Genomic DNA, 26,606 nt, shown 5'->3' on the forward strand with positions numbered 1-26,606 from the left:
TCTTTAGCAGCCTTTCTGGCCACCGACCGCCGACTCATCCATGCCGGGACCACCTCTCTCTCCCGGGAAGCTGAGCCTTGTCATCGCCCGGACCCTTGGAGCCATTACCACGTGGGCTCGGGATCTCTGCTCCCCTGAGGCGCTGCCTCAGCCCACCCAGCCCCAATTCCCGACAAGCCCCGCCTTCGCCTGCCGCTCGCCGACTCATCTGCGCCTCCTCCGCCTCCCCTGGGGAGCTGAGCCTTGGACCTCCTGGACCCGCCCCCGCCTCATCCTTTCCCAACCTGGACCTCCGCACCCCCGCTCAGGAACTCCGACACTAAGGATCTTCGCCCCCACAGACCCCCAGCCACCAGTTCCCATTCTACCCCCCTGCTCGGCCCTGGGGACATTGTGCTCCCCTGCTCAGGCCCGGGAACATTGCGCTCCCCTTCTCGACCCTGGGGACATTGTGCCCCCCTGCTCGGGCCTGGGAACACTGTGCTCCCCTTCTCGGCCCTAGGGACATTGTGTCCCCTGGGGACATTGTGTCCCCCTGCTCGGGCCAGGGTACATTGTGCTCCCCAACCGCCCCCCCCATCCGCCTGAAGCGGCCATTTTGGGAAGCCCTCACTCCGTCTTCCCCCTTGAGGTGATTCATCTCCGCCGCCCCCGCCCCGGGCGACGATGTCCTTGTTCTCACCGTGTTACCTTACCTTAGCCGCTGCCTACGGCCACGACCCACCCCAGACAACCTCAGGGCCCCCGCCGCCACCTCAGAGACATTTGGTCATGAGCTCTGGGACTCTCTCGGCCGCTAGCCTCTTGACTTTGAGTCTGATAGGGTCGGGTCGGGTCGACCCCCGACCCTGGTCATCACCTGCTTATTAACACTACTGTACTGTATCATACTGTACCTGTTGCTATATTACCGATTTTGCTTGTTATTGTTTATTGTCGTCAGTGCTGCCACCCACCTCTCTGGCCTCACCAGCCGCTTGACTTTGAGTTTGATCAGGTCGACCCTTAATCAAGCCTACCCCCAAACCTGGTCATCATGCGCTTATTAACACTATTGTATTGTATCATACTGTATCATGTTGCTATATTACTGATTTCGTTTGTTACTGTTTATTGTTGTCAGTGCTGCCACCCACCTCTCTGGCCTCACCATGTCCCTCCTCCCCCCCGCCCCTTCCTATTCTCCCCTTCCCCTGCCCCTCTTTCGCACAACTCTTTCCCGCTCTCTCCTCTGACTCCTCCCCCCGTCCCCCGCCCTAGAACCCCACTTTACCAGCGCTACCCCTCTTCCCCCTCCCCCTACTCTCCTCCCAACCAAACCCCTTCCCCACTCCCTCCCCACTTCCCTCTTCCCCACCCATGCCCCATCCCAGTGCTCCTGTCCCACCACTACCCCTCCTCCCCCTCTCCCCGTCCAGGGCCCCGCCACCTCCTTGCCATCCAAACCCTCCCCTCCCCCCACTCTCCCCCTCCTCCCCCTGTAGCACCCACAGCTACTTTCAAGTGTGGCCTCTGGAACCCCCGCTCCATTACAGGTAAACTACCTTTAGGTCCATGACCTTTTCCTCTCCCGCTCTCTCCTCCTCCTCGCTCTTTCAGAAACGTGGCTCACTCCCGAAGACACGGTCTCCGCCGCTGCTCTCTCCAGCGGAGGCCTCTCCTTCTCCCACTGCCCCAGACTCACCAGAGAGAGAGGAGGCGTTGGCTTCCTCCTCTTACACCGTTGCTGCTTCCGCACTATCCCTCCTCCCCATCCCTCTCCTTCCCCTCCTTCGAAGCCCATATCATTCGCCTCTACCACCCCCTCCAGATACTTGTTGCTGTCATCTACCGTGCTCCCGGTCCCAGCTCCGACTTCTTCAACCACCTAGACCCCTTTCTCACCTTCCTTCTCTCCTTCTCTCTGCCCAGTCTGATCCTCAGAGACTTCAACATCCATATGGATGTACCCAACGACTCCTCTGCCACCCGCCTGCTATCCCTCCTCGACTCTGCCGACCTCCTGCTCCACCAAACCGCGTCCACTCACCGACTGGGTCACACCCTCGATCTCATCATCTCCTACCGCTGCACTATCTCCTCCCTCACCAACTCTGAAATCCCTCTCTCTGACCATAACCTTCTCATCTGCCTTATCTCTCACACTCCCTCCCCCTGCAAATCTTTGCTACTCCCCCACAGAGACCTCGGCTCTCTTGATCCCATCCGTCTTTCCAAAAGCATCTCTCCTCACCTTGCCACGCTGTCCTCACTTCCCACTCTCGATGATCAGGTCTCCGCTCTCAACTCCACCCTCTCTACTCATCTCAACTCTCTCGCCCCCCCTTTCCCTCCGCCACTCTCGCTCCACTAACCCACAGCCCTGGATCACCTCTTCTGTTTGCCTCCTATGCTCCTATGTTCGAGCTGCTGAGCACTGCTGGCGAAAGTCCAAGCACCAAGCCGACCTCACACACTTCAAATTTATCCTTTCCTCCCTTCCTGCAGAAACGATCTGGGCATGTCACTCCCCTTCGTAAACACCTCCAGTGGTTGACTATCAACTTCCGCTCCAAACAAAAACTCCTCACTCTAGGCTTCAAGGGTCTACATCACCTTGCCCCTTCCTATCTCTCCTCCCTTCTCTCTTTCTACTGCCCACCCTGCACACTCCGCTCCTCTGCCGCCCACCTCCTCACTGTCCCTCGGTCTCGCCTATCCCACCATCGACCCCTGGGTCACGTCCTCCCGCCGTCCTGGAATGCCCTCCCTCCTCACCTCCGCCAAACTAATTCCCTTCCCCTCTTCAAAACCCTACTTAAAACTCACCTCCTCCAAGAGGCCTTCCCAGACTGAGCTCCCCTTCTCCCTCTACTCCCTCTACCGCCCCCCGCTTCACCTCTCCGCAGCTTAACCCTCTTTTCCCCCATTTCCCTCTGCTCCTCCCCCCTCCCTTTCCATCCCCTCAGCACTGTACTCGTCTGCTCAACTGTATATATTTTCATTACCCTATTTATTTTGTTAATGAAATGTACATCGCCTTGATTCTATTTAGTTGTCATTGTTTTTACGAGATGTTCTTCCCCTTGACTCTATTTATTGCCATTGTTCTCGTCTGTCTGTCTCCCCCGATTAGACTGTAAACCCGTCAGATGGCAGGGACTGTCTCTATCTGTTGCCGACTTGTTCATTCCAAGCGCTTAGTACAATGCTCTGCACATAGTAAATGCTCAATAAATACTATTGAATGAATGAATGAATAGTACTTGTTAAGTACTTACTATGTGCTCAGCACTGTATTAAACACTGGTGGAGAGACAAGATAATCAGGATCAACAGAGTCCCTATCCCATACTGGACTCGCCGTGTAAGAGGGGAGAAAGAACAGATATTTAATCCCCATTTTATAGAGGAGGAATCTGAAACACAGAGGTCACAGAGCAAATCAGGGCAGAGATGGAGTTAAAACTCAAGTCTGCTGTCTCCCAGTCCTGAATTCTTTCCTTTAGTCCACGATGCTTCTCTGAAAGGAAAGGACTTATGAATTTGCTTCCAAATCATGGCATAATTGACAACCATTTGGGGCCAACCAAGTACTCAAAACCTCCCATAGCAATATACATATTTTGATACCTTAATTCCTTAAGTCCTACTCATGTACACATCTTCCCTTCCTTTTGTCTACTTGAAATTTATTCTGATATCTGTGTCTCCTGCTAGATTGGATGCTGTTAGAGTGCAGGGATTTTGTTTACTAATTACATTGTACTCATCCATACACTCAGCACTCAGTAAATCAATCTTATTTAGCTGAGCCGTGTACTAAAGAGCTTGGGAGAGTACAATATAACACTGTAACACATTCCCTGCATATAACAAGCTTACACTTAATAAGTACTACTGATTGGTTTCGAAATTGTTATCAAAATGCTGTAAAGGGAAAAGGGGGGTTTGCCTGCTGGTTTCCAGAGTTCTTCGTCATATCCATTCACAAGCAGTTTTGCATTGAACCTGATCGACCTGCAAAAGACTGCAAAACTGTCAGTCAGTTAGTCAATCCTATTTATTGGGCATTTACTGTGTGCAGAGTACTGTACTAAGTGCTTGGGACAGTACAATATAATAGACACACTTCCCGCCCAGAACGAGCTTTACAGTCTATAGGGGGAGAAAGACTTTAATAAAAATAGATTACTGTTATGTATTTAACTGTTATGGGGCTGGGAGGCTGACTGGAACATAGTAAGTGCTTAACAAATACCATAATAATTATTATTATTATCTTGTACCTTCCCCAGCACTTAGAAATGCCTGTCATGTAGCAAGTGCTTAACAAAAACACAATTATTGACAACAGTGGAAAGGACAAAATAAAAGTCAATTCAACCAAAACACCACTTCAGCACAGCAATCTCAAGAATAAAGCAATAGTTACATCACCACTGGATATTCTTCAGGCACCTTCCTGCTCTAGGAAGGTCTTCTTAGATCTAAGCTGTCACAACCTTCTCAAATGTTACCAAAGGTTAAACAAGTTGGCTTTTTTCTGCCCTGCTCCAGACAGACAGGGCTTCTCCCTGGTGAGAGAAGGTGGAGACGGAAGGGGAAGTTCTTAACTTTAGTTAAGAAATTTAAAATGTAAAGTGGTTGGCCTTTGCAATGTCATAATTCTAGCAGTTAATTGTTCTCATCAAGTATTAAACCTCCTTGTTGGACATGGTGAATATGGATTTTGGAAAGAGTGTGTGTGAGGGAGACAGAGAGAAAGAGACACACACACATGCAGATTGTGTTTGTAAGTGTGTGAAAAACCTACACTATAAGCTCCTTTGGGCAGGGATTGGGTCTACCAACTCTGTTGTATTGTACTCTCTGAAGTGCTTAGTATAGTGCTCATCGCACTAGAGAAGCAGCATGGTTCAATGGAAAGAGCACGGGCTTGGGAGTCAGAGGACATGGGTTTTAATCCTGGCTCTGCCAAACGTCTGCTGTGTGATCTTGAGCAAACCACTTAACTTCTCTTTGCCTCAGGTACCTCATCTGTAAAATGGAGATTAAGACTGTGAGCCTCATGTGGGACAAGCTGATTACCTTGCATCTACCCCAGCGCAGAGAACAGTGCTCGGCACATAGCGCTTAATACCATCATCATTATTATTATCATCATCGCACAGAAAGTGCTCAATAAATATCATTGATTAATATAAATGGTCATATCTTATTAGCATTTAAAGGAATAGCCCCATTTCTAATGAAAAGTTCAAATAAATGCCTCAAAGTTGCAAAAAGATTTCCTGGAAATTTTTTTCAGGTACTTTAGGAAATTACAAATTTGCATTCTCCAAAAGAGAAAGACATTCAGAAAGTAATTTCAAATCACTTTGGAAATAACTGATTATCCCTTGTAAAGCATCGTATCTGCAACATTATTTTGTCAGTTCCTTCATATCTAAAATGAACACAATGGGTGGCCACTGGAGTCTGTAAATGCTTTCCTTGAGGGTTTTTTTCCCTCAATCTTTAATTTTAGGGTTAGAGTTATCATGAAAACACCTGACTCATCTGACTTGGAGTTTCTTTCCTCCTAGTTATTCTAAATGATTAAATGCTCAAAACCTCCACACATGCACTTCTTGAGGAGGCTGGCTAGTAGAAGTCTCTTATTTTATAAAAATATTCTCGAAGAAAAAAACAAAGCTGTTTCAGTGGAGTCAGTATTATTCCGGAATTCACCATGTGAAGCTTGAGATTAATTTCATTTTAGCTTTGACTGTAGCATGATTTGAGAAAATTATTTAAGCTCCTAGAGAACTGGGTTCATTCTTTTTTAAAATGACTGGGGATGTTTATTACAGTTAAATCAAACTTCTGAACATGAATCAAATTTGAAATTGGTAGCAATATATTAAATGCTATTCTCAGTTTCAATCTCTCTGCTAGTAAATGATGATTTCCCTATAAGCATGCAGAAACCACTTCCCCTCAGAATGATGCCTGATTCCGTCCTCTCCCACTGCTGCCTACTCTCTCTAGTCTTAACCCTGGCCTCTCCCAGTACAGTGTGAAGTGAAGCATTCCAGTAAAATTTATGCCTTTCTATAACAGGCATTTTGCGTGATATTTTTGAGGAAGAAATTAAGACATTTGCTATGCACAGAAGCCTTAATACATTTTGTTCAAGAAAATAAAGTTAAGACTCAAGTGGACTCTGATTTAAAGAGATGAATTTAACTGGTAGAAGCTGATGCCAAAAAGGTCAAATGTAAAAGGTGTATAAATATATGTTCTAATATTGGAAGAGATAAGAGAGACGCAATGTATTATGCTATAATCAGTGTTTACACTGGAATTCTTTTACACTGGAAAGTCTGTAACATCTTTTGTAGCAAAACAACCCTAAATACAAATCTAACATCTTGGTTAAAATTTCCTTGGCCATAAATTGTTGCAAAAGCCAAATTAACAATTATAACCAAAAATGCCAATTTGTGGGCCTGACTGTAAGAAATATCACACTTTACTATGGGATATTCCCCAGCCCTCCCAATTCAGATTCTATCCCAATAATATATTTCAGATTATAGATGTGAATGAACTACTCAGCCTAGCTTTGAATAACTATGGCTCATATATAATCATTATCTCTTGAATTTAGCTACAGGGAACACCAGATTTGCACCTGAACTTGTACTCCATCACTGTCTCATCACTGTAAACAGCACCACCATTATCCAACTCACAAGCACATTACTTTGGTGTTATCTTCAACTCAACTCTCTCATTCAATGCACATATTCATTCTGCTACCAAATCCTGTCATTTCAACCTTCACAGCCCTAAAATCCACCCTTTCCTCTCCATCCAAACTGCTATCGCATTAATTCAAGTACTTATCTTATCCCACTTTGATTACTGCATCAGCCTCCTGGCTGACCTCCCTTTCTCCTGTCTCTCCCCACTCCAGTCCATACTTCCCTCTATCCCCCAGAGCATTTTTCTATAAAACTGTTCAGTCCATGATCCACCACTCCTCAAGAAACTCCAGTGGCTGTCTGTCCACCTCCGCATAAATGGAAACTCCTTACCAATGGCTTCATAGTCTTCAATCACTTTGATCGCTCCTAACTTTCTCCTCTGGTTTCCTACTACAACCCACCCCACACACTTCTATTGCCAGTCTACTCACTGTACCTTGATCTCATCTATCTCACCATCGACCCCCTGCCTACCTCCTGCGTCTGGCCTGGAATGCCCTCTCTCTTCAAATCTGACAGATGATCACTTTCCCCATCTTCAAAGCCTTAATAAATGCACATCTCCTCCAATAGGCCCTCCTCAACTAAGCCCTCATTTCCTCTTCTCCACTCCAATGTTACCCTTGCACTTGGATTTGCACTCTCTATTCACTGTTCCCTTGATTCCACAGCACATATCCACAATTTAATTTACTTATATTAATATCTGTCTTCCCTTCTAGACTCTAAGCTTGTTATGGGCAGAGAACACATCTACCAACTCTGTTGTACCGTACTCTCCTAAGTGCTTAGTACAGTGCTGTGCAAACAGTAAGCACTCAGTAAGTAAGATTGAAGTGTTTATAGTCTAGAGGAGGATCTTCTTAGGTCCTCCTAGGTGTCTTCTTCCACCATTCCCTTGGGGGTCTGGGGACTTTGCTCTCCACAGTGCCCCTCGCTCCCCCTCACCCTTCCAGCTGAGCCCCTAACTCTTAGAATAACCAAGATCAGAAAAAAGCAAAGTCCCTTCATTCATTCAACATGTAGTGGGGACACTATTGCTCTGAGATAATGTTTTTAAGGAGTCTACTTCAAGATAAAGTCTGCTCTACAAGTTTGGGCATTAGAACTTGAATGAATCTACCCTATTTTCCCAGCACCTTCCTTCTCCTTTCCTTAGGGAGAATGCATCCTGTAAAAGAGTCCATTCTTTATTAATCTCTCAAGCACACACATAATATAAATTGAAGCAGAAGGAAAAGAAAGAGTGAGTGATTAAACTGAAGTAGAGGCAGAAAGACTTTCTGTCTCCGATCACTTGTCTCTACTTATACTTAGCATAGCAGGCAAGGGGTGGACCAGGAATTAGAAGGCAGGTCCTTTGACTCCCAGGCCCCTGCTCTTTCTGCTAAGCACCTGACAGGTTCACCTAAATTTCCTAAGGATAAGTTCGTTACAAGCAATCAATTGAGGTGCCACTCTAGGTCTATCTTTCCTGATTCTTCCCCTTCTTTCTAGGTTCCCAGCTCTTCTAAACAATATCTCTGGCCTCAGAATCAAAATCTTAACAGTATTAGCAATAATATGCAGGTGTTATAAAAACTGGCATTCAAATCCAACAACAAGGACAATATACATTCAAACCCAATAGCAAGATGCATGTATTTAAGGATGATACTGAAATGCTAACCAAAAGAGTGAAATTCATTATGTTCATTACTAAACATAGATTTAACTACCATAAAATACTTCACAATTCATTGTATTTGAGCATGTTATTTTCTATTCAAATCAATCAGTCAATTGCAAAAACACTGTATTAAGCATTTGGGAAAGTACAATATAAAAGAGTTGGTAGACACATTCTCTACCCATGAAAAGCTTAAAATCTAGAAAGGGAGACAGACACTGAAATGAATTGCAGATAGGGGAAATGGCAGAGTGTGGAGAATGAGGTGACTACCAAGGGCTTAAAGGTTATAGATCAGAATGCATAGACAATGCAGAGGGAAAGGCAGGCAGGAAAAATGAGGGCTCAGTCAGGAAACATCTCTTGGAGGAGATGTAATTTTAAGGGGGCTTTGAAAGTGGGGAAAGTGGAAGTCTGTCAGATTTGAAGGAAGAGGGAGTTCCAGGCCAGAGGTAGGACATGGGTGAGGGGTAATATAGACGGAGTGGAGGTACAGAGAGTAGGTGGGTACTGGGGAGTGAATCTGAGGGCTGGGTTGCAGTAAGAAATCAACAAGGCAGGATTAGAGGGGGAGAGTTGATAGAGTGCCTTAAAACTCATGGAAAGGAAATTTGTTTGATGCAGAGGTGGATGGGCAACCACTGGAGATTCTTGGGTCGGATATGTTGACTGAACTGTTTTTTAGAAAAATAACATGGGAAGCAGAGTGACTTATGGACTGGAGAACGGAGAGATTACTCCTCTGCCGCCCACCTCCTATCACTTCTTAACTCTGCCAACCTCCTGCTCCACCCCACCTCCCCCACTCACCAACTTGTTCACACCCTCGATCTCATCATCTCCCTCACCAACTCTGAATTCCCTCTCTCTGACCATAACCTTCTCACCTGCCTCCTCTCTCACAGTCCTCCCCGCTGTAAGTCTGTACTTGTCCCCCATAGAGACCTCTGCTCTCTCGACCCCATCCATCTGTCTCAATGCATCACACCGCACCTTGCCTCCCTATCCTCTCTACCCACTCTTGATGACCAGATTACTACTCTCAACTCCACCCTCTCTTCTCAACTCAACTCGCTTGCTCCCCTTTCCCTTCTTCACTCTCATTCCACTAACCCACAGGCCTGGATCACTGCAACTATCCGCCTCCTTCATTCTTATGTTCGAGCTCCTGACTCTACTGGCAAAAGGCTAAACACCAAGCCAATCTTGTTCACTTTAAATTTTTCCTTTCCTGCCTTAACTCTGCCCTCTCTTCTGTCAGGCAAAACTATCTTTCTTACCTTATTGACACATCCCATTCACCACACCAGCTGTTCCGGACATTCAACTCCCTTCTCAAGCCCCCTATTCCTCCCCGTCCTCCATCCCTCACCCTTGACGATCTGGCCTACTTTATTAAGAAAATTAACACCATCAGGTCAGAGCTCCCCAAAGTCACCCCTTCCCCTGCTCCATCCCCCTAACCCTAACCCTTCCCCTGCTCCATCCGTCGCCACCTTCAACCCTCTCTTCTACTTTCCCATCCTTCCCAGCAGTATCTTGAGAGGAGATATCCTCCCTCCTTTCAAGTGCCACCCGCTCCACCAGTGCTTCTGACCCCATTTTCACTAATCCTATAAAAACTCTCACCCCTTCTGTCCTACCCACCTTAACTACCATCTTCAACCTCTCACTCTCCAATGGCTTCTTCCCATCTGTCTTCAAACATGCCCACATCTCCCCCATCCTAAAAAAACCCTCTCTTGACACCACTGTCCCCTATCAGTTATCGCCCTATCTCCCTCCTACCCTTTCTTTCCAAACTCCTAGAGCAAGTCATCTATACTTGTTGCTTCAAATTCCTCAACTCCAACTCTCTCCTGGATCCCCTCCAATCTGGCTTCCGACCCCTCAACTCCACTGAAACTGCCCTCTCAAAGGTCACCAATGACCTGCTTCTTGCCAAATCCAATGGCTCCTACTCTATCCTAATCCTCCTCAACCGCACAGCTGCCTTTGTCATTGTCGACCATCCCCTTCTCCTCCACACTTTATCTCACCTTGGCCTCACGGACTCCGTCCTCTCCTGGTTCTCCTCTTATCTCTCTGGCCGTTCATTTTTGGTCTCCTTCGTGGGCTCCTCCTCCCTGTCCCTCTTCTATCCACTAACTGTAGGGGTTCCTCAAGGGTCAGTTCTTGGTCCCCTTCTCTTCTCCATCTATACTCACTCCCTTGGTGAACTCATTCGCTCCCATGGCTTCAACTATCATCTCTTCGCAGATGACAACCAATTCTACATCTCCTCCCCTGTTCTCTCTCCCTCCCTCTCCACCTGGATGTCCTCCTGCCACCTAAAACTCACCTGTTCAAGACTAGGCTCCTTATCTTCCCTCCCAAACCCTGTCCTCTCCCTGATTTTTCCATCACTGTGGACAGCACTACCATCCTTCCCTCTCACAAGTGCACAACCTCGGTGTCATCCTTGACTCTGCTCTCTCATTCACCCCACACATCCAATCCATCACCAAAACCTGCGGTCTCACCTTAACAACATCACCAAGATCTGCCCCTTCCTCTCCACCCAAGCTGCTATCTTGCTGGTACAATCTCTCATAATATCCCAATTGGACTACTGCATGCTGATGCTACTCTTTTCTGATCTCCTATCCTCCTGTATCTCCCCACTTCAGTCTGTACTTCACTCTGCTGCCCAGATTATCTTTCTGCAGAAATGCACTGGGCATGTCAGTCCCCTCCTCAAAAATCTCCAGTGGTTGCCTATCAAAATTCACAGTGAAGCTTCACATTGCTTCACAGAGAAGCAGGGTGGCTCAGTGGAAAGAGCATGGGCTTGGGAGTCACAGGTCATGGGTTTGAATCCCGGCTCTGCCATTTGTCAGCTGTGTGACTGTGGGCAAGTCACTTAACTTCTCTGTGCCTCAGTTACCTCATCTGTAAAATGGGGATTAAAACTGTGAGCCCCAAGTGGGACAACCTGATCACCCTGTATCCCCCAGCACTTAGTACAGTGCTTTGCACATAGTAAGCACTTAACAAATACCACCATTTATTTATTTATTTTATTTTTCACATAAAGCAAAAACTCCTCACTATTGGCTTCAAAGCTCTCCATCACCTTGCCCCTTCCTACCTCACCTCCCTTCTCTCCTCGTACAGCCCAGCCTGCACACTCCATTCCTCTGCCACTAACCTCCTCACTGTGCCTCATTTCCACCTGTCCCGCCGTCAACCCCTGGCCCACGTCCTACCCACTGACCTGGAATGCTCTCCTTCCTCACAACTGCCAAACTAACTCTCTTCCCTTCTTCAAAGCCCTACTGAGAGCTCACCTCCTCCAGGAGGCCTTCCTAGAATGAGCCCTCCCTTTCTCTCTGCTTCTCTTCCTCTCCCCATCGCCCCTACTCCCACCTTCTGCTCTACCTCCCGCCGCCCCACAGCACTTGTGTATATATGTACATATTTATTATTTATTAATTTTATTAATGATGTGTATATATCTATAATCCTATTTATTTATATTGATGCTATTGATGTCTGTCTACTTGTTTTGTTTTGTTGTCTGTCTCGCCCCTTCTAGACTGTGAGCCCATTGTTCAGTAGGGATTGTCTCTACTTGTTGATGAATTGTACTTTCCAAGCACCTAGTACAGTGCTCTGCAAACTGTAAGCATTTAATACAATTGAATGAATAAATATATCTAAAACATATATATATGTTTAAAATAAACATATCTAAAATATATCCTTATGCATTCATTCAATCATATTTATTGAGCACTTGGTGGTACTAAGCGCTTGGAAGAGTACAAAACAACAAAAAAGCAGACACATTCCCTGTCCACAACGAGTTTACAGTCTAGAGGGGGAGATAGTCATTAATACAGACAAATTACAGATATGTATTTAAGTGTTGTGGGGCTGCAGGGTTTGGAGGGGGAATGAATAAAGGAAGCAAGTCAGGGTGCCTCAGAAGGGAGAGGGAGAGAGAAAAGGGCTTAGACAGGGAAGGCCTCTTGTAGATGTGTTTTCAATAAGACTTTGAAGGGGAGAGTAAATGTCTAATGGATATAAGGAGGGAAGACGTTTCAGGACAGAGGTAAGTTATGGGCAAGAGGTTAGCAATGAGATTGATAAAATTGAGGTACAGTGAGAACATTAGCATGAGAGGTTATCATGAAGGTTTGCATGAATGTGTGGACTGGGCTACAGTGAGGTGAGGTGTGAGGTGGTAAGGTGCTTTAAAGCCAATGGTTCTGTTTGATGCAAAGGTGGATGGGCAACCACTAGAGTTTCTTGAGGCCAGGGGAAAAGGGGCCTGAACATTCCTGTAGAAACATGATCCGGGCAGCAGAGTGAAGTTTGGACTGGAGTGGGGAGAAACAAGAGGCAGGAAGGTCATCAAGGAGGCTTATTCAGTAATCAAGGCAGGGTAGGATAGGTGAATGGATTAATGTGGTAGCAGTTTGGACAGAGAGGAAAGGGAAGATTTTAGTGATGTTCTGAGGGTGGAATTGACAGGATTTAGTGATGGATTAAACACGTGGGTTGAATGAGAGAAAGGAGTCAAGGATAACGCCAAGGGTATGAGCTAGTGAAACAGGAAGGATAGTAATGTCATCTAGTGATAGGAATGTAAGGGGAAGGACAGGGTTTGAGTGAGAAGATACAAAGTTCAGTTTTAGACATATTAAGTTTGAGGTGACGAGTGGACATCCAAGTGGAGATGTCTTGAAGGCAGGAGAAAATGCAAGATTTCAGAGAGGGCAAGAGATCAGGTGCTAGAGATTTTATCTTTCCACTCAAACCTTGCTCTCCCCCTTACTTTCCTATCATTATAGATGGCACCACCATCCTTCCTGTCTCACATGCCCATAACCTTGATGTCATCCTTGACTCCTCTCTCTCATTGAATCCACATATTGAATCCATCACTAAAATCTTGTTGGTTCAACCTTCACAACATCGCTAAAACCTGCCCTTTCCTCTCCATCCACACTGCTACCCAGTTAATCCAATCACTTATCTTATCCTACCTTGATTACTATATAAGCCTCTGTGCTGAACTCCCAGCCTCCTGTCTCTCCCCACTTTAGTCAATACTTCACTCTGCTGCCCAGATCATTTTTCTGTAGTAAAGTTCAGGCTATGTTTCCCCTTTCCCCAAGAACCTCCAGTGGTTGGCCATCCACCTCCACAAACTCCTCACTATTGGCTTTAAAGCACTCATCACCTTGCTCCTCCTACCTCACCTCACTACTCTCCTACTACAACTCATCCCACACACTTCTCTCCTCTAATGCTAACCTTCTCACTGTACCTCAATCTTGCCTACCTTGCCACTCATCTCTCATACACATTCTACCTCTGGCCTGGAACGCCCTCCCTCCTCATATCTGACACACTCTTCCCCTCTTCAAAGCCTTACTGAAGGGACATCTCCTGCAAGAGGCCTTCCCTAAGCCCTGTTTTCCTTTTCTTCAACTCCCTTCTGGGTTGCCCTGACTTGCTCCCTTTATTCAACTCCCCCTCAGCCCAACACTTATGTATATATCTGTAATTCATTTATTTATATTCATGTCTGTCTCCACTTCTAGACTGTAAGCTTATAGTGGGCAGGGACTGTGTCTGTTATATTGTTAGACTGCACTCTACCAAGTGCTTAGTACAGTGCTTTGCCCATATTAACTGCTCATTAAATATGACTGACTGTCATGTTAAGTTTGAAGTATTGGCAGGACAATGGCTGGTAGGCCTAGAAAAAATTATACTTATTTGACCTCATCTTATCCCTAGATGGTGGTCTTGCAGGATAAGAATCGAATCTCAGTGTGAATTATAATGATATTCTATCATGATTCTCAAAAGGTTATTTGTGAAATGTTGGACATTGGTCAGGAAAGCTAAATGGGCAAAATGGCATGTGTGTTTAGATAACTTAATAAATGAAGCTATCTGCTATGAAATTTTAAAGAAAAGGCAATAATGTCTTGAGTTCTTGGCATTTTAAACTGGACACTGAGAAACTATTTACATTGTTTCTGTTCCACAGAGTATAGCATTGCTGTTGGTCCAGTGAAAATAGCACTGCTCTGGAAATCAGGAGACCTGGGTTCTATTTCTGGTCCTGTCTTAGCTGGCTAATATTCTATGAGCTATGTGCCAGGCACAGTATTAAGCACTGGAGGAGATACAGTGTCACTGGATTGGACACAGTCCCTGTCCCACACAGGGTTCAGTCAATCCCCATTTTACAGATGAGGTAACTGAGGCACAGAGAAGTTAAGTGACTTACCCAAGATCACACAGCACAACTGGTGGTCCAGATTAGAACCCAAATTCTCTGACTTGCAGGCCTGTACTCTTTCCATTAGGCTAGGTTGATTCCCTATTTAATCTCTGTACCTATACTCTACAAGGCATATCTTACTTCTAATTTGAACCATGCTAGAAATGGCATCTAATATATGGTCTTTAGAAAGATCAAACTACTTTTGGTACTTACAACCACAAAGAGTTTCTTCCCTGAGTGATCACGCCAGTGAACTTGGTCAGCCGTCGAGCATCTACTTCAATCCACTGATGAGGATCATTTCTTCCCGCACACCAGGCTCCATCATAAAAATCATTTTCATTTATACCTGCCTAAAAGAACAGTTTAACGTTCCATAAATCTGTATTTACAAAAACTAAACCAAATAGTAAAACTTTTAAATAGATGCATATAGGAATAAAAAAAAAATGAAGTCCTCAATCAATCATTTAATCAATGGTATTTATTGAGCTCTATGTGTGCAGCACTGCATTCACTCATTCAACTGTACTTATTAAGCACTTACTGTGTGCAGAGCACTGTACTAAGTGCTTGGGAAAGTACAATACAACAATAAACAGTGATATTCCCTGCCCACAACGAGCTCACAGTCTAGAGGTGGGAGACAGACATCAATTATTATATTATCAAGTGCCGTCGAGTTGTTTCCGATTCAGAGTGACACTATGTATATATTTTCTCCAGGATATACTGCTTCCAGAAAATCCTGTCTTCTGCCATAATCCGTAATCTTGCTACCAGTTCTTCAATTATCGTTGTTACGGTCTCTATCCATCTAGCTACAGGTCTGCTTCTTTCACATTTTTCCCTGGAATTTTCCTAGCATTAGTGTCTTCTCCAGAGAATTAGTCCTCCTGATTATGAGTCCAAAATAAGATAATCTAAATCGAGTCATTTGGCCTCCCAAAGACCACTTTGCCTTCATTTGCTCCAAAATCCATTTGTTGTTTTTCGAGCAGTCCGTGGTTCACAGAAGCCTTCTCCGACACCACATTTCAAAAGAATTGATACTCTTTCTAGCCTGTTTTTTCACTGTCCAGCTTTCGGATCCACACATTGTAACTGGAAACACCACAGAATAGATAATCTGTACTTTTGTGGCGATTGCTACATCAGCACGTTTAATGACTTTTTCCAGGCTCTTCAAAGCAAGCCTTCCTAACATTAATCTCTGGCATATTTCTTTGACTACTAGATCCTTTATTATTGATTATCGATTACTGATGCCAGGAGAGAAAAATCACAGGAGAGAGCCATCAGTACAAATAAATAAAATTACAGATATATACCTAAGTGCTGTGGAGCTGGGGTCGGGGAAGGTGGCAGGAGGAGCAAAGGGAGCAAGTCAAGGTGATGCACAAGGAAATGGAAGATAAGGAAAAGTTGGGCTTAGTCTGGGAAGGGCCTTCAATAAGGCTTTGAAGGGGGAGAGAGAGCAATTGTCCGTCGGATTTGAGCAGGGAGGCTGTTCCATGCCAGAGGCAGGACGTGGCCCAGGGGTCAGTGGTGAGACAGGCAAGATCGGGCCACAGTGAGAAGGTTAGCATTAGAGGGGCAAAGTATGCATGCTGGGTTGTAGGAGAAGAGAAGCAAGGTGAGGTAGGAGGGGGCAAGGTGATAGAGTAGGTTAAAGCCAATGGTGAGGAGTGTTTGTTTGATAAGGAGGTGGATATTTTTGAGGTGGGGAATGACATGCCCTAAATGTTTTCGTAGAAAGATGATCCAGAGTGAAGTAAAGACTGGAGTGGGGAGAAACAGGAGGACAGGAGATACAGGAGACATTTTCCAATGTACTAAGCATTTGGAAAAGTACAGTACAACAGAGTCGGTGGATGCAGTCCCTACCAACAAGGGTACAGTCTACATGAGGAGACAGACATTAAAGTGGATTAGGGATAGGTGAAATAATAGGGTATAATACTGTGGGGTGTAAATACTGTAAGGCAGGAGTGAGTATCAAAGCACTTAAGGGGTACTCGGTCAAATTCGTTACTGACACAGAGGGAAGGGCACATAAGGGAAACTAAAGGTTTAGTCTGTGAAAGCCTTCTGGAGATGTGATTTATTAGCAGATTTTAAAGGTAGGGAGAGTAGTGGGCTGTCAGATATGAAGGGTGAGGGATTTCCAGGCCCAAGGGAGAACATAGACAAGGGTTGTGATTGAGGTAGAGAGAAACAATTCTTTTCAGAGAAGTAAAGGGTGAAGGTTGGATTGTAGTAGGAGATCAATAAGGTTAGGCATGAGAGAGACAGCTGATTGGGTGTTTCTGTTGGACGTGGAGGTAGATGGACAGCCATTGCAAGTTCTTTAGAAATGGAGAAAGGTGTACTGAACAGTTTTTCAGAAAAATGATCTGGGCAGCAGCATAAGGAATAAATTTACAGGGGGAGAGACAGAATGCAGGGACATCAGTGAGATGTGCCAACCTCCTGCCTCTGGCCTGGAACTCCCTCCCCCCTTTATATTCGACAATCATTCTCCCCACCTTCAAAACCTTTTTAAAAGCATATCTCCTCCCAGAGGGCTTCCACGACTACACCCTCACTTCCTCTTCTTCCACTCCCTCTGTCACCCTTGGACTTGCATTTGCACTCTATTCACTCCTCCCACTGCCACTTATGTATGTATCTGTAATTCATTATTTGTATCAATGTCTTGTCTCCCCATCTAGACTGTATACTCATTGAGGGAAGGAAACATGACTACAAATTCTGTTATAGTGTACTCTCCCAAACACTTAGTACAGTGCTCTGCACACAATAAGCATAAATAAATAATCAATAAATACAACTTATTGATTCATTTCACACTTGCGTATATACAACCATGCAAAGTTTCCCATCTGGCTTCTACCCCTTTCACTCCACCCAAAGTGCCCTCTCAAAGGTCACCAATGATCTCCTTCTTGCAAATTTCAAGAGCCTCTACTCCATCCTAATCTTCCTTGACCTCAGAAGTATCTTCAATACTGTTGGTCACTCCCTTCTCCTGGAAACACTACCCAAACTCTCTCATTCACACCACATATCCAATCCGTCACCAAATCCTGCCAGTCTCACCTTCACAACATCACCAAGATCAGCCTTTCCTCACTCATCCTGTCCCAACTAGATTACTAAATCAACCTCCTTTCTGACCTCCCAACCTCCAGCCTCTCTCCACTTCAGTACATACTTCGCTCAGCTACCTGGATTATCTTTCTACAGAAACGTTCAGGGCATGCCATCCCCATCCTCAAAAATCTCCAGTGATTGCCTATCAACCTCCATATCAAACAAAATTTCCTCACTACCGGCTTCAAAGCTCGCCATCACCTTGCCCCTTCCTACCTCATCTACCTTCTGTCCTTCGACATCCCAGTCTGCATACTCCACTCCTCTGATGTTTAACTTCTCACTGTGCCTCATTCTTGCCTGTCTCGCTGTGTGCCCTGGCCCACAAAATAATAATAATAAAAATAATGTTGGTATTTGTTAAGTGCTTACTATGTGCAGAGCACTGTTCTAAGCGCTGGGGTAGGCACATCCTACCTCTGGATTGCAATGTCCCCTCTCCTCAAATCTGCCAATCACTCTTCCCCCCTTCAAAGCCCTACTGAAGGAACACCTCTTCCATAGGCTTTCCCAGGCTAAGCCCCGCTTTTCCTCAGCTCCCCCTCCCTTCCACATCATCTCGACTCGCTCTCTTTGCTCTTCCCCTTCTCTCCCAGACCCACAGCACTTATGTGTATATCTATAATTCCACTTATTTATATTGACACTGTTTACTTGTTTTGATGTCTGCCTCCCCCAAACCCCAAGACTGTAAGCCCGTTGTAGGCAGGGATTGTCTCTCTTTATTGCTGAATTGTACTTTCCAAGAACTTAGTATAGTGCTCTGCACACAGTAAGTGCTCAATAAATATGATTGAATGAATGAATGAATGAATGAATGAGAAGGATATCAAGGGGAGGGGAGAGCCAGAGGTAATCATTGATACACTATGGGATACTTATTCTTCTGAAATTGCTTGATCTGTTCAACCAATTTCAGTTCTGTCCAGAGAAGTTAATACTACATGCCACCAGAAAACAGGAAGGCAGGCAGTTTTTAAAGGGGATGGAAGGAAGAAAAATTTATTTGTTAAATATTATGCTAACTCTAGAAGAGCAGTTAAGGGTGTTTTCTTGAAAGAATTATGAAAAGGTGGTGAAGGAAAGATCACCAAAGTCATCACCAAATTAAAGAGTGAAGCAGCATTGCTTAGTAGAAAGAGCATAGGCATGGTATTCAGAGGACACGGGTTCTATTCCTAGCTCCTCCACATTCCTGCAGTATCTCAGTTATCTCATCTGCAAAATGGGGATTCAATACCTGTTCTCTCACCAATTTAGACTGTGGGCCCCACGTGGGATGGACCTCATTATCTTGCATCTACTGCAGCACTTAGTACAGTGCTTGAGAAGCTGCATGGTGTAGTGGATACAGCACAGGCTTGGGAGTCAGGAGGACATGGATTCTAATCCCAATTCCACCACTTGGCTGTTTGCGACCTTGGGCAAGTCAGTTAACTGTGTCTCAGTTACCTCATCTGTAAAATGGGGATTGAGACTGTGAACACCACATGGGACCTGGACTGCAACCAACTCGATTGGCTTGTATCCACCCCAGCACTTAGTACAGTGCCTGGCACCTAATAAGTGCTTCACAACTACCATAATAATTATTATTACAGTGCACAGCATATAACACTTAAATACCAGAATTATTACTCATTATTATTATTATTATTATTATTATTATTATTAGAGAGCCTTGCAATTTGTTCCTGGTATAAAATTAACCATGGTACCAATCATTTTTTTCAGTGTTTCACCAATGACCCTCCATTAAACAAAGACACAGTGAGGGGGGAATAAACCAGTATCTTTATTCCATCACATTTTCTGGAGATATATATTCATGTAATAATAATAATAATGTTGGTATTTGTTAAACCAACAACCAAATGTAGAATTGAAAAAGCTTTCTGATGGCCAAGGCTGTACTTCTGATGTTATATGAAGCTGGTAATATTCAAGCAACCTTCCAGGTAATAACCTAGTGTGTACATGCAAATATATAAATATACACATGCAGGTGTTGTATTCATTCCACTAGACTGTAAGCTCCTTGAGGGCAGAGTTCATGTCTGTCAACTCTATCAAACCTGGTACAAAAACACTTAATAAAAAACACTGATTGCACTGCCTTGCCAACCCTGCTCTGCAATAGGCTCTCTCATCATAACCGGTTCCCTCACCATACTGACTTAATTAGCAGCATGAATCTGATCAGCACAATCTTCTTCTTGTAGGCCAAATTCCATTTCTCTCACACTAGGACATAATAGCTCTTTTCAATGTCTACAAATCTTTCCTTTGTCTATTAACAAAAACTTAAACACACTGCTGAAAAATAAGTAAGTGCCCTATTACAGTGGTGTTCATTAGTAGCAAGTTGATTTCCAGAATTACTTAAAAAGATCTGATCAATTCTTTCTTAAACTTAATTCCTTTCATAAACATAATTTAAGTAATATGTGAAAACAGACAGTGATTAGCCACATTTACCTTGCTGAGACTAGTTGAAACTCTTTTGAAGCTTTTTTTTTATTATTTGGGAGATTTGGAGATATTACCTGAATATTTAGCCTGCCTCTGTGAGCTCCCAAGCCATAGCGTTTTACTGTTGAAGAATGAATCTGGAAATCTCTAATTCTTAATGTTTCCAAACCAAGAGGAGGACAACCTGTAAAACAAGTCATAAAAATGAAGAAGTAAACAGTAGAAAACCATGATACAGTAAAACCTCACCTATTAATATGATTGATGGAAAATGGATAAAAATGATAACTTCTGAAAACTGAACTAATTCAGGATAATCAATAATATTTATTGAGAGCTCACTATGTGCACAGCACTGTACTAATAATACTAATAATAATAAGGTTGGTATTTGTTAAGCGCTTACTATGTGCCGAGCACCGTTCTAAGCTCTGGGGTAGACACAGGGGAATCAGGTTGTCCCACGTGGGGCTCACAGTCTTAATCCCCATTTTACAGATGAGGGAACTGAGGCACAGAGAAGTTAAGTGACTTGCCCAAAGTCACACAGCTGACGAGTGGCAGAGCTGGGATTCGAACCCATGACCTCTGACTCCAAAGCCCGTGCTCTTTCCACTGAGCCATGCTGCTTCTTACGCTACTAAACGCTTGGGAGAGTACAAGAGAATTAGCCGATATTTCATGCCCATAACGAGCTGTCTAGAGGGAGAGACAGATATTAGTTCACAAATCCAAGTGCGTAGGCGTTGCAGAAGGGAGACTGAGCCAGGGAAATGAGGGCTTAATTGGGGAAGGCCTCTTGAAGAAGATGTGACCTTAATAATGCTTTGAAAGTGGAAAGGGTGGTGGTGCGGCAGACATGGAGAGGGAAGAAGTTCCAGACTAGGAGGAAGATGTGGGAAAGGGATCGGTGGCGAGATAGGTAAGACAGTGAGGAAGCTGGTGCTAAAGGATAATTTAATTTGATTTAATTTAATTTAATTTGAGAATTTAAATTCTCAAAGACTAAGATATTGGTTTAATTTTTAAAACTAATTTGAAACAGATATGAGGAGCAGTGGATTAAGTTCTCAAACTCTAAAATACTTGTTCAATTTTTAAAGCTAATTTGAAACAGATATGTAAGTATGGGACTTGATATGTCCTACTGGCTTCTCCCTATCCCTTCTGCAATACCCTTGCACTTGGATTTATTATTATTATCAAGTGCTGTCGTGTTGTTTCCGACCTTATGGATATATTTTCTCCAGCACGTCCTGACTTCTGTCATAATTCGTAACCTTGCTGGGAATGGTTCTTCCGTTATTGCTGTTATGATCTCTATCATCTAGCTGTGGTCTGCCTGGACTTTTCCTAGCATTAGTGTCTTCTCCAGAGAATTAGTCCTCCTGATTATGTATCCAAAATATGCTAATCTAAGTTGACCACTTTGCCTTAATTTGCTCCAAAATCCATTTGTTTGTTTTTTGGGCAGTCAGTGGTATTCACAAAAGCCTTCTCCAACACCACATTTCAAAAGAATCGATGATCTTTCTATCCCGTGTTTTCACTATCCAGCTATCCATACACTGTCACTGGGAACACCATAGAATTGACAATTTGTATTTTGTCAATTTGTGGCAATTATTCCATCAGCACAGTTCATGACTTTTTCAAGGCTCTTCATAGCAAGTCTTCCTAATGTTAATCTTCGGTGTATTTCTTGACTACTAGCTCCTTTATTTTTTATTATTGATCCCAAGAGAGAAAAATTTTTCATCTATTTCACTCTTCTCTCCATCCACTACAAATGTGTTAAAACTTCCAGTTGTCATCATCTTTGTTTTCTTGACATTCAAATGTAAGCCCATGTCTTTGCTCTGTTCCTTAACTTTTAATAATAAGTCCTTCAAATCTTCACTTCCTGCTAGTAGGGTAGTATTATCAGCATAATGAAGGTTGTTTTATATTCCCTTTCTCCAATCTTTGCTCCCCCTTCATCTTCATCCAATCTGGCTTCTCCCCTTATGTCTTCTGTACAAAGGATGAACTGATAAGGTGATAGGATGCATCCTTGTTTTACACCCTTACTAATGGGAAACCAGACTGTTTCTCTATATTCTTTTCTTATTGTAACCTCCTGTTTGACATACAGGTTCCGAATTAATGCAATTAAATGGTAAGGCATGTTCATTTTCCTTAATGTGCTCCAGAATTTCTCGTGATCCACGCAGTCAGAGGCCTGACTATAATCAACAAAGCACATGCTGACTTCCTTTTGATATTCTCTTGTCCTTTCAATTATCCAACAGACATCAGCCATAATATCTAGCATCCATCATCCTTGCTGGAATCCCACTTGAACATCGGGCAATTCACCTTACCAGATTAATCCAATCGCTTATCCTATCCTGCCTTGATTACTGGATCAGCTTCTGTGCTGAACTCCCAGCCTCCTGTCCCTCCCCACCTCAGGCCAAACTTCACTCTGCTGCCCAGATGATTTTTCTACAATAATGTTCAGGCCATATTTCCCCTTACCCAAGAACCTCCAGTAGTTTCCTATTCATCCTTGCATCAACCTTGCCCCCTCTTATCTCACCTCATTACTCTCTTACTATAACCCAGCCCACACACTTCACTCCTCTAATGCTAACCTTCTAGATGTACCTCCATCTCATCTATCTCGCCACCTCTCACCTATGCCCTGCCTCTGGTCTTGAATGCCCTCCTTCCTCATATCCGACAGACACTTACTCTCCCCAGCTTCAAAGCATTTTTGAAAGCACATCTCCTTCAACAGGTCTTCCCTGACTAAGCCCTCTTTTCCTTTTAACTACTTTCTGGGTCACTCTGACTTGCTCCCACTATTCATCCCCCATCACAGCCCCACAGCACTTAGTGCATATCTGAAATTTATTCAATTGTATTAATGCCTGTCTCCACCTTTAGACTGTATGCTTGTGGTGGGCAAGGAATGTGTCGCTTATATTGTTATACTGTAGTCACCCAGGTGGTTAGTATAGTACTCTGGACACAGTAAGCGCTTGAGTACAATTGATTGACTGAAACTTCACAGAGACAGGTGTTGGGTATACCTCCTCCAGAAGAAACTATTCCCCATAAACCACAACCTCTTCAGTAGCCCCACTCAGGTGTTGGATTTATAATTAGATAGTCCTTCCTGTACGGCTTTCTGAATATCCCCAGTTTGAATGGGCTGACTGAAGACCCAAAGTTTTCCTCCAAAGCGAAAGCAAATTGCTGCCACTATTACCAGATATGCCTAATAAAATTAGGGCATTTTGTTAATACCAACAAAATCCAACGAAGTGATCAATACAGAGGTATCAATGCCAAGGTGAACTGTTCAATTTGCACTTCACTAAACACCCTGTTAAATTTAATGCCCTTAGAAATATTGCTTCCAGGTGAGCCAGACTAACTGACTCCAAGCAAAGACCTAAATGTTGACACACCAGTAGAAGTCTGGGCAAGGTGTCTTCGAAGACAATGGGACTGTAATTAGTAGATTTGGGCCACTAGGGGAAGAAGCTCAGTCAAGCAACAAACACAATATAAAGGCTGGGGGGAAAATGCTTGTTGCTGCTGCTCTTGTTATCCAAAATGGACAATCGAGACAGTCTGGGCAGAGGGGACTTTCCAATAGGAATGCCTATGCTGATCTTGGCCCGTACTTGGCTACTCACTGTTCTCCAAAAGGAGGGCGGAGACAGCCCGGGCAGAAGACCTCTTGCCTGGGGGATGCCTGTGCCAGTCCTGAAAACCGAATGAGACTGCTCCTGAACACGGAATGGGACTGATCATCCCTGGTAGGAAATTCTCAATGCCCCTGAGTTGAGGGGTTAACAGAAGGATCCTTTATTACTGATTTTTATCTGTAGGCTAATAAATGTTTTCTTACTGTGATACTGAATCTCATGGTTTATTCCTTGATAAAGCTGAGTCACGAACCTCGCCCCATCCCTAAACTGACTCTACTGGGACGTAATACCAGGGGGATAGGGATTTCATAACACAGAAAGGACTCACTGGACTTTAGGACCCTGGAAACCTAAAAACACTCAGTTGTGCCAGAAACTGTGTTTTCACTAAGCGCTTTGAATGAGGACAATGAACATTGGACTTGATACACCTCCTTCAGCTCACCTCCTCCAGAAGGCCTTCCCAGACTGAGCCCTCCCTTTCCCTCTGCTCCTCCTCCCCTCCCCATTCCCCCTACTCCCTCCCTCTGCTCTTCCCCCATCCCCTCCCCACAGCACTTGTGCATATTTGTACATATTATTTATTACTCTATTTATTTTGTTAATGATGTGTATATATTTATGATTCTATTTATTTTGATGATATTGATGCCAGACTACTTGTTTTTTTTTGTTGTCTGTCTCCCCCTATTTAGACTGTGAGCCCATTGTGGGGCAGGGATTGTCTCTATCTGTTGCCAAATTGTACATTCCAAGTGCTTAGTACAGTGTTCTGCACTTAGTAAGCATTCAATAAATATGAATGAATGAATAAATGATACCACACAATATGGAGTCAGATGAAATAGCTATAAGGATATGCATAATTTAGGATTTGGAGGCAGTACTAAAAAGTGAGTTTTTCCTAAAGAAGGTGTTATCCTTGCCCTCCTCGGGCTTGGGCTCTGGGGTAGAAAGGTGAACCCACACAGCCTTTAACATAGAGCTCTATGCATAGAGTCTTTGATGCCGTGGGCCATCCTGAAGTCACTGCCACTGCAGGACACCTCCAAATTCCCTCTCCAAGAGAGTGTGGGATTGACCTTAGCATCCCATGTTTCCCTAGTGCCTTGGTATTTTGAGAGTGCCCCCTGTTCCCCCGCCCCCTACCCCCGGCCAAGAGGCTCCAAGGTGGGGGATCGGGTCATGAGGTGGACATACGGACCACTGGAGGATGGACTAAGCACAACAAATGAGTACCATTGGAAAACAAGGAATGCCAACTTCCGCTCAACTGCTGATAAGCCAAGGTACCCGACTGAGCATGGGGGCTAATGAGGGTTTGCTCCCATGGGAGTACCTTCTGTAGGGCCAAGGAGAGCTAACTACATCAGCCAGAGAGGGGCCGACTGAGCATGGGGGCTAATGAGGGTTTGCTCGCATGGGAGTACCTTCGGTAGGGCCAAGGAGAGCTAACTACATCAGCCAGAGAGGGGCTTACACAAATGAAAGCATGTTCATTTATTCAATCATTCATTCAATCATATTTATTGAGTGCTACTGTGTGCAGAGCACTGTAGTAAGTGCGGGAAAGTACAATACAGCAATAAAGAGAAAATCCCCGCCCAAAAGAGGCTCACAGTCTAGAGGGGGAGACAGATAATAACACAAGTAAACAGACATCAATATTAATAAATATAATTAAAGATATATACATATGTGCTGTGGGGCGGGGAGAGAGGGGAAGAGCAAAGGGAGTGAGTTGTGGTGATGCAGAACGGAGGGAGGCTGAGAAAAAGCGGGGCTTAGTCTGGGAAGGTCTCTTAGAGGAGGTGCGCCTTCAGTAGGGCTTTGAAGTGGGGGAAGAGTAATTGTTTGATAGATTTGGGGAGGGAGGACATTTCAGGCCAGAGGTAGGACGTGGGCCAGGGGTCAGTAGCTAGTCAGGCAAGGTCGTAGCACAGTGAGAAGGTTAGCACCAGGAGCAGGAAAAGTGTGAGCTGGGATGTAGAAGGAGAGAAGGGAGGTAAGGTAAGAGAAGGCAAGGTGATGGAGAGCTTTAAAGCCAATAGTAAGTGTTTGATGTGAAGGTTGGAGTTTGAGGAGGTGGGTGACATGCCCTGAACGTTTCTGAAGAGAGATCATTCATTCATTCAATCAATAGTATTTATTCAGTGCTTACTATGTGCAGAGCACTGTACTAAGTGCTTGGTATGTACAATTCGGGAACAGATAGAGACAATCCCTGCCCATTGACGGGCTTACAGTCTAATTGGGGAGACAGACAAAAACAATAGCAATATATAGAATCAAGGGGATGTACATCTCATTAACAAAATAAATAGGGTAATAAAAATATAAACAAATGAGCAGATGAGCACAGTGCTTAGGGGAGGGGAAGGGAGAGGGGGAGGAGCAGAGGGAAAAGGGGGGAAAGAGGGCTTAGCTGAGGGGAGGTAAAGGAGGGGGCAGAGAGGCAGCAGAGGGAGCAGAAGGAAAAGGGGAAACTCAGTCTGGGAAGGCCTCTTCGAGGAGGTGAGCTCTCAGTAGGGCTTTGAAGAGGGGAAGAGAGTTAGTTTGGTGGAGGAGAGGAGGGAGGGCAT

At 44.4% G+C, this 26,606-nt stretch overlaps 1 protein-coding gene across 1 annotated transcript in view; it reads right to left on the reverse strand.

Moving 5' to 3' along the window:
• Positions 1–26,606, reverse strand: part of CPXM2 (carboxypeptidase X, M14 family member 2) — a 171,949-nt gene that overhangs the window by 87,220 nt on the left and 58,123 nt on the right. Inside the window, exons 3-4 of the mRNA XM_029080238.2 lie at positions 20,395–20,504; positions 14,906–15,045 (exon numbers count right to left, since the gene is read on the reverse strand). Of these exons, the coding sequence (XP_028936071.1) occupies positions 14,906–15,045; positions 20,395–20,504 (250 nt within the window). The remainder of the gene's footprint in view (positions 1–14,905; positions 15,046–20,394; positions 20,505–26,606) is intronic.

This window comes from Ornithorhynchus anatinus, chromosome 16 (genome assembly GCF_004115215.2).
Source record: "Ornithorhynchus anatinus isolate Pmale09 chromosome 16, mOrnAna1.pri.v4, whole genome shotgun sequence".
NCBI classification, from domain to species: Eukaryota; Metazoa; Chordata; class Mammalia; order Monotremata; family Ornithorhynchidae; genus Ornithorhynchus; species Ornithorhynchus anatinus.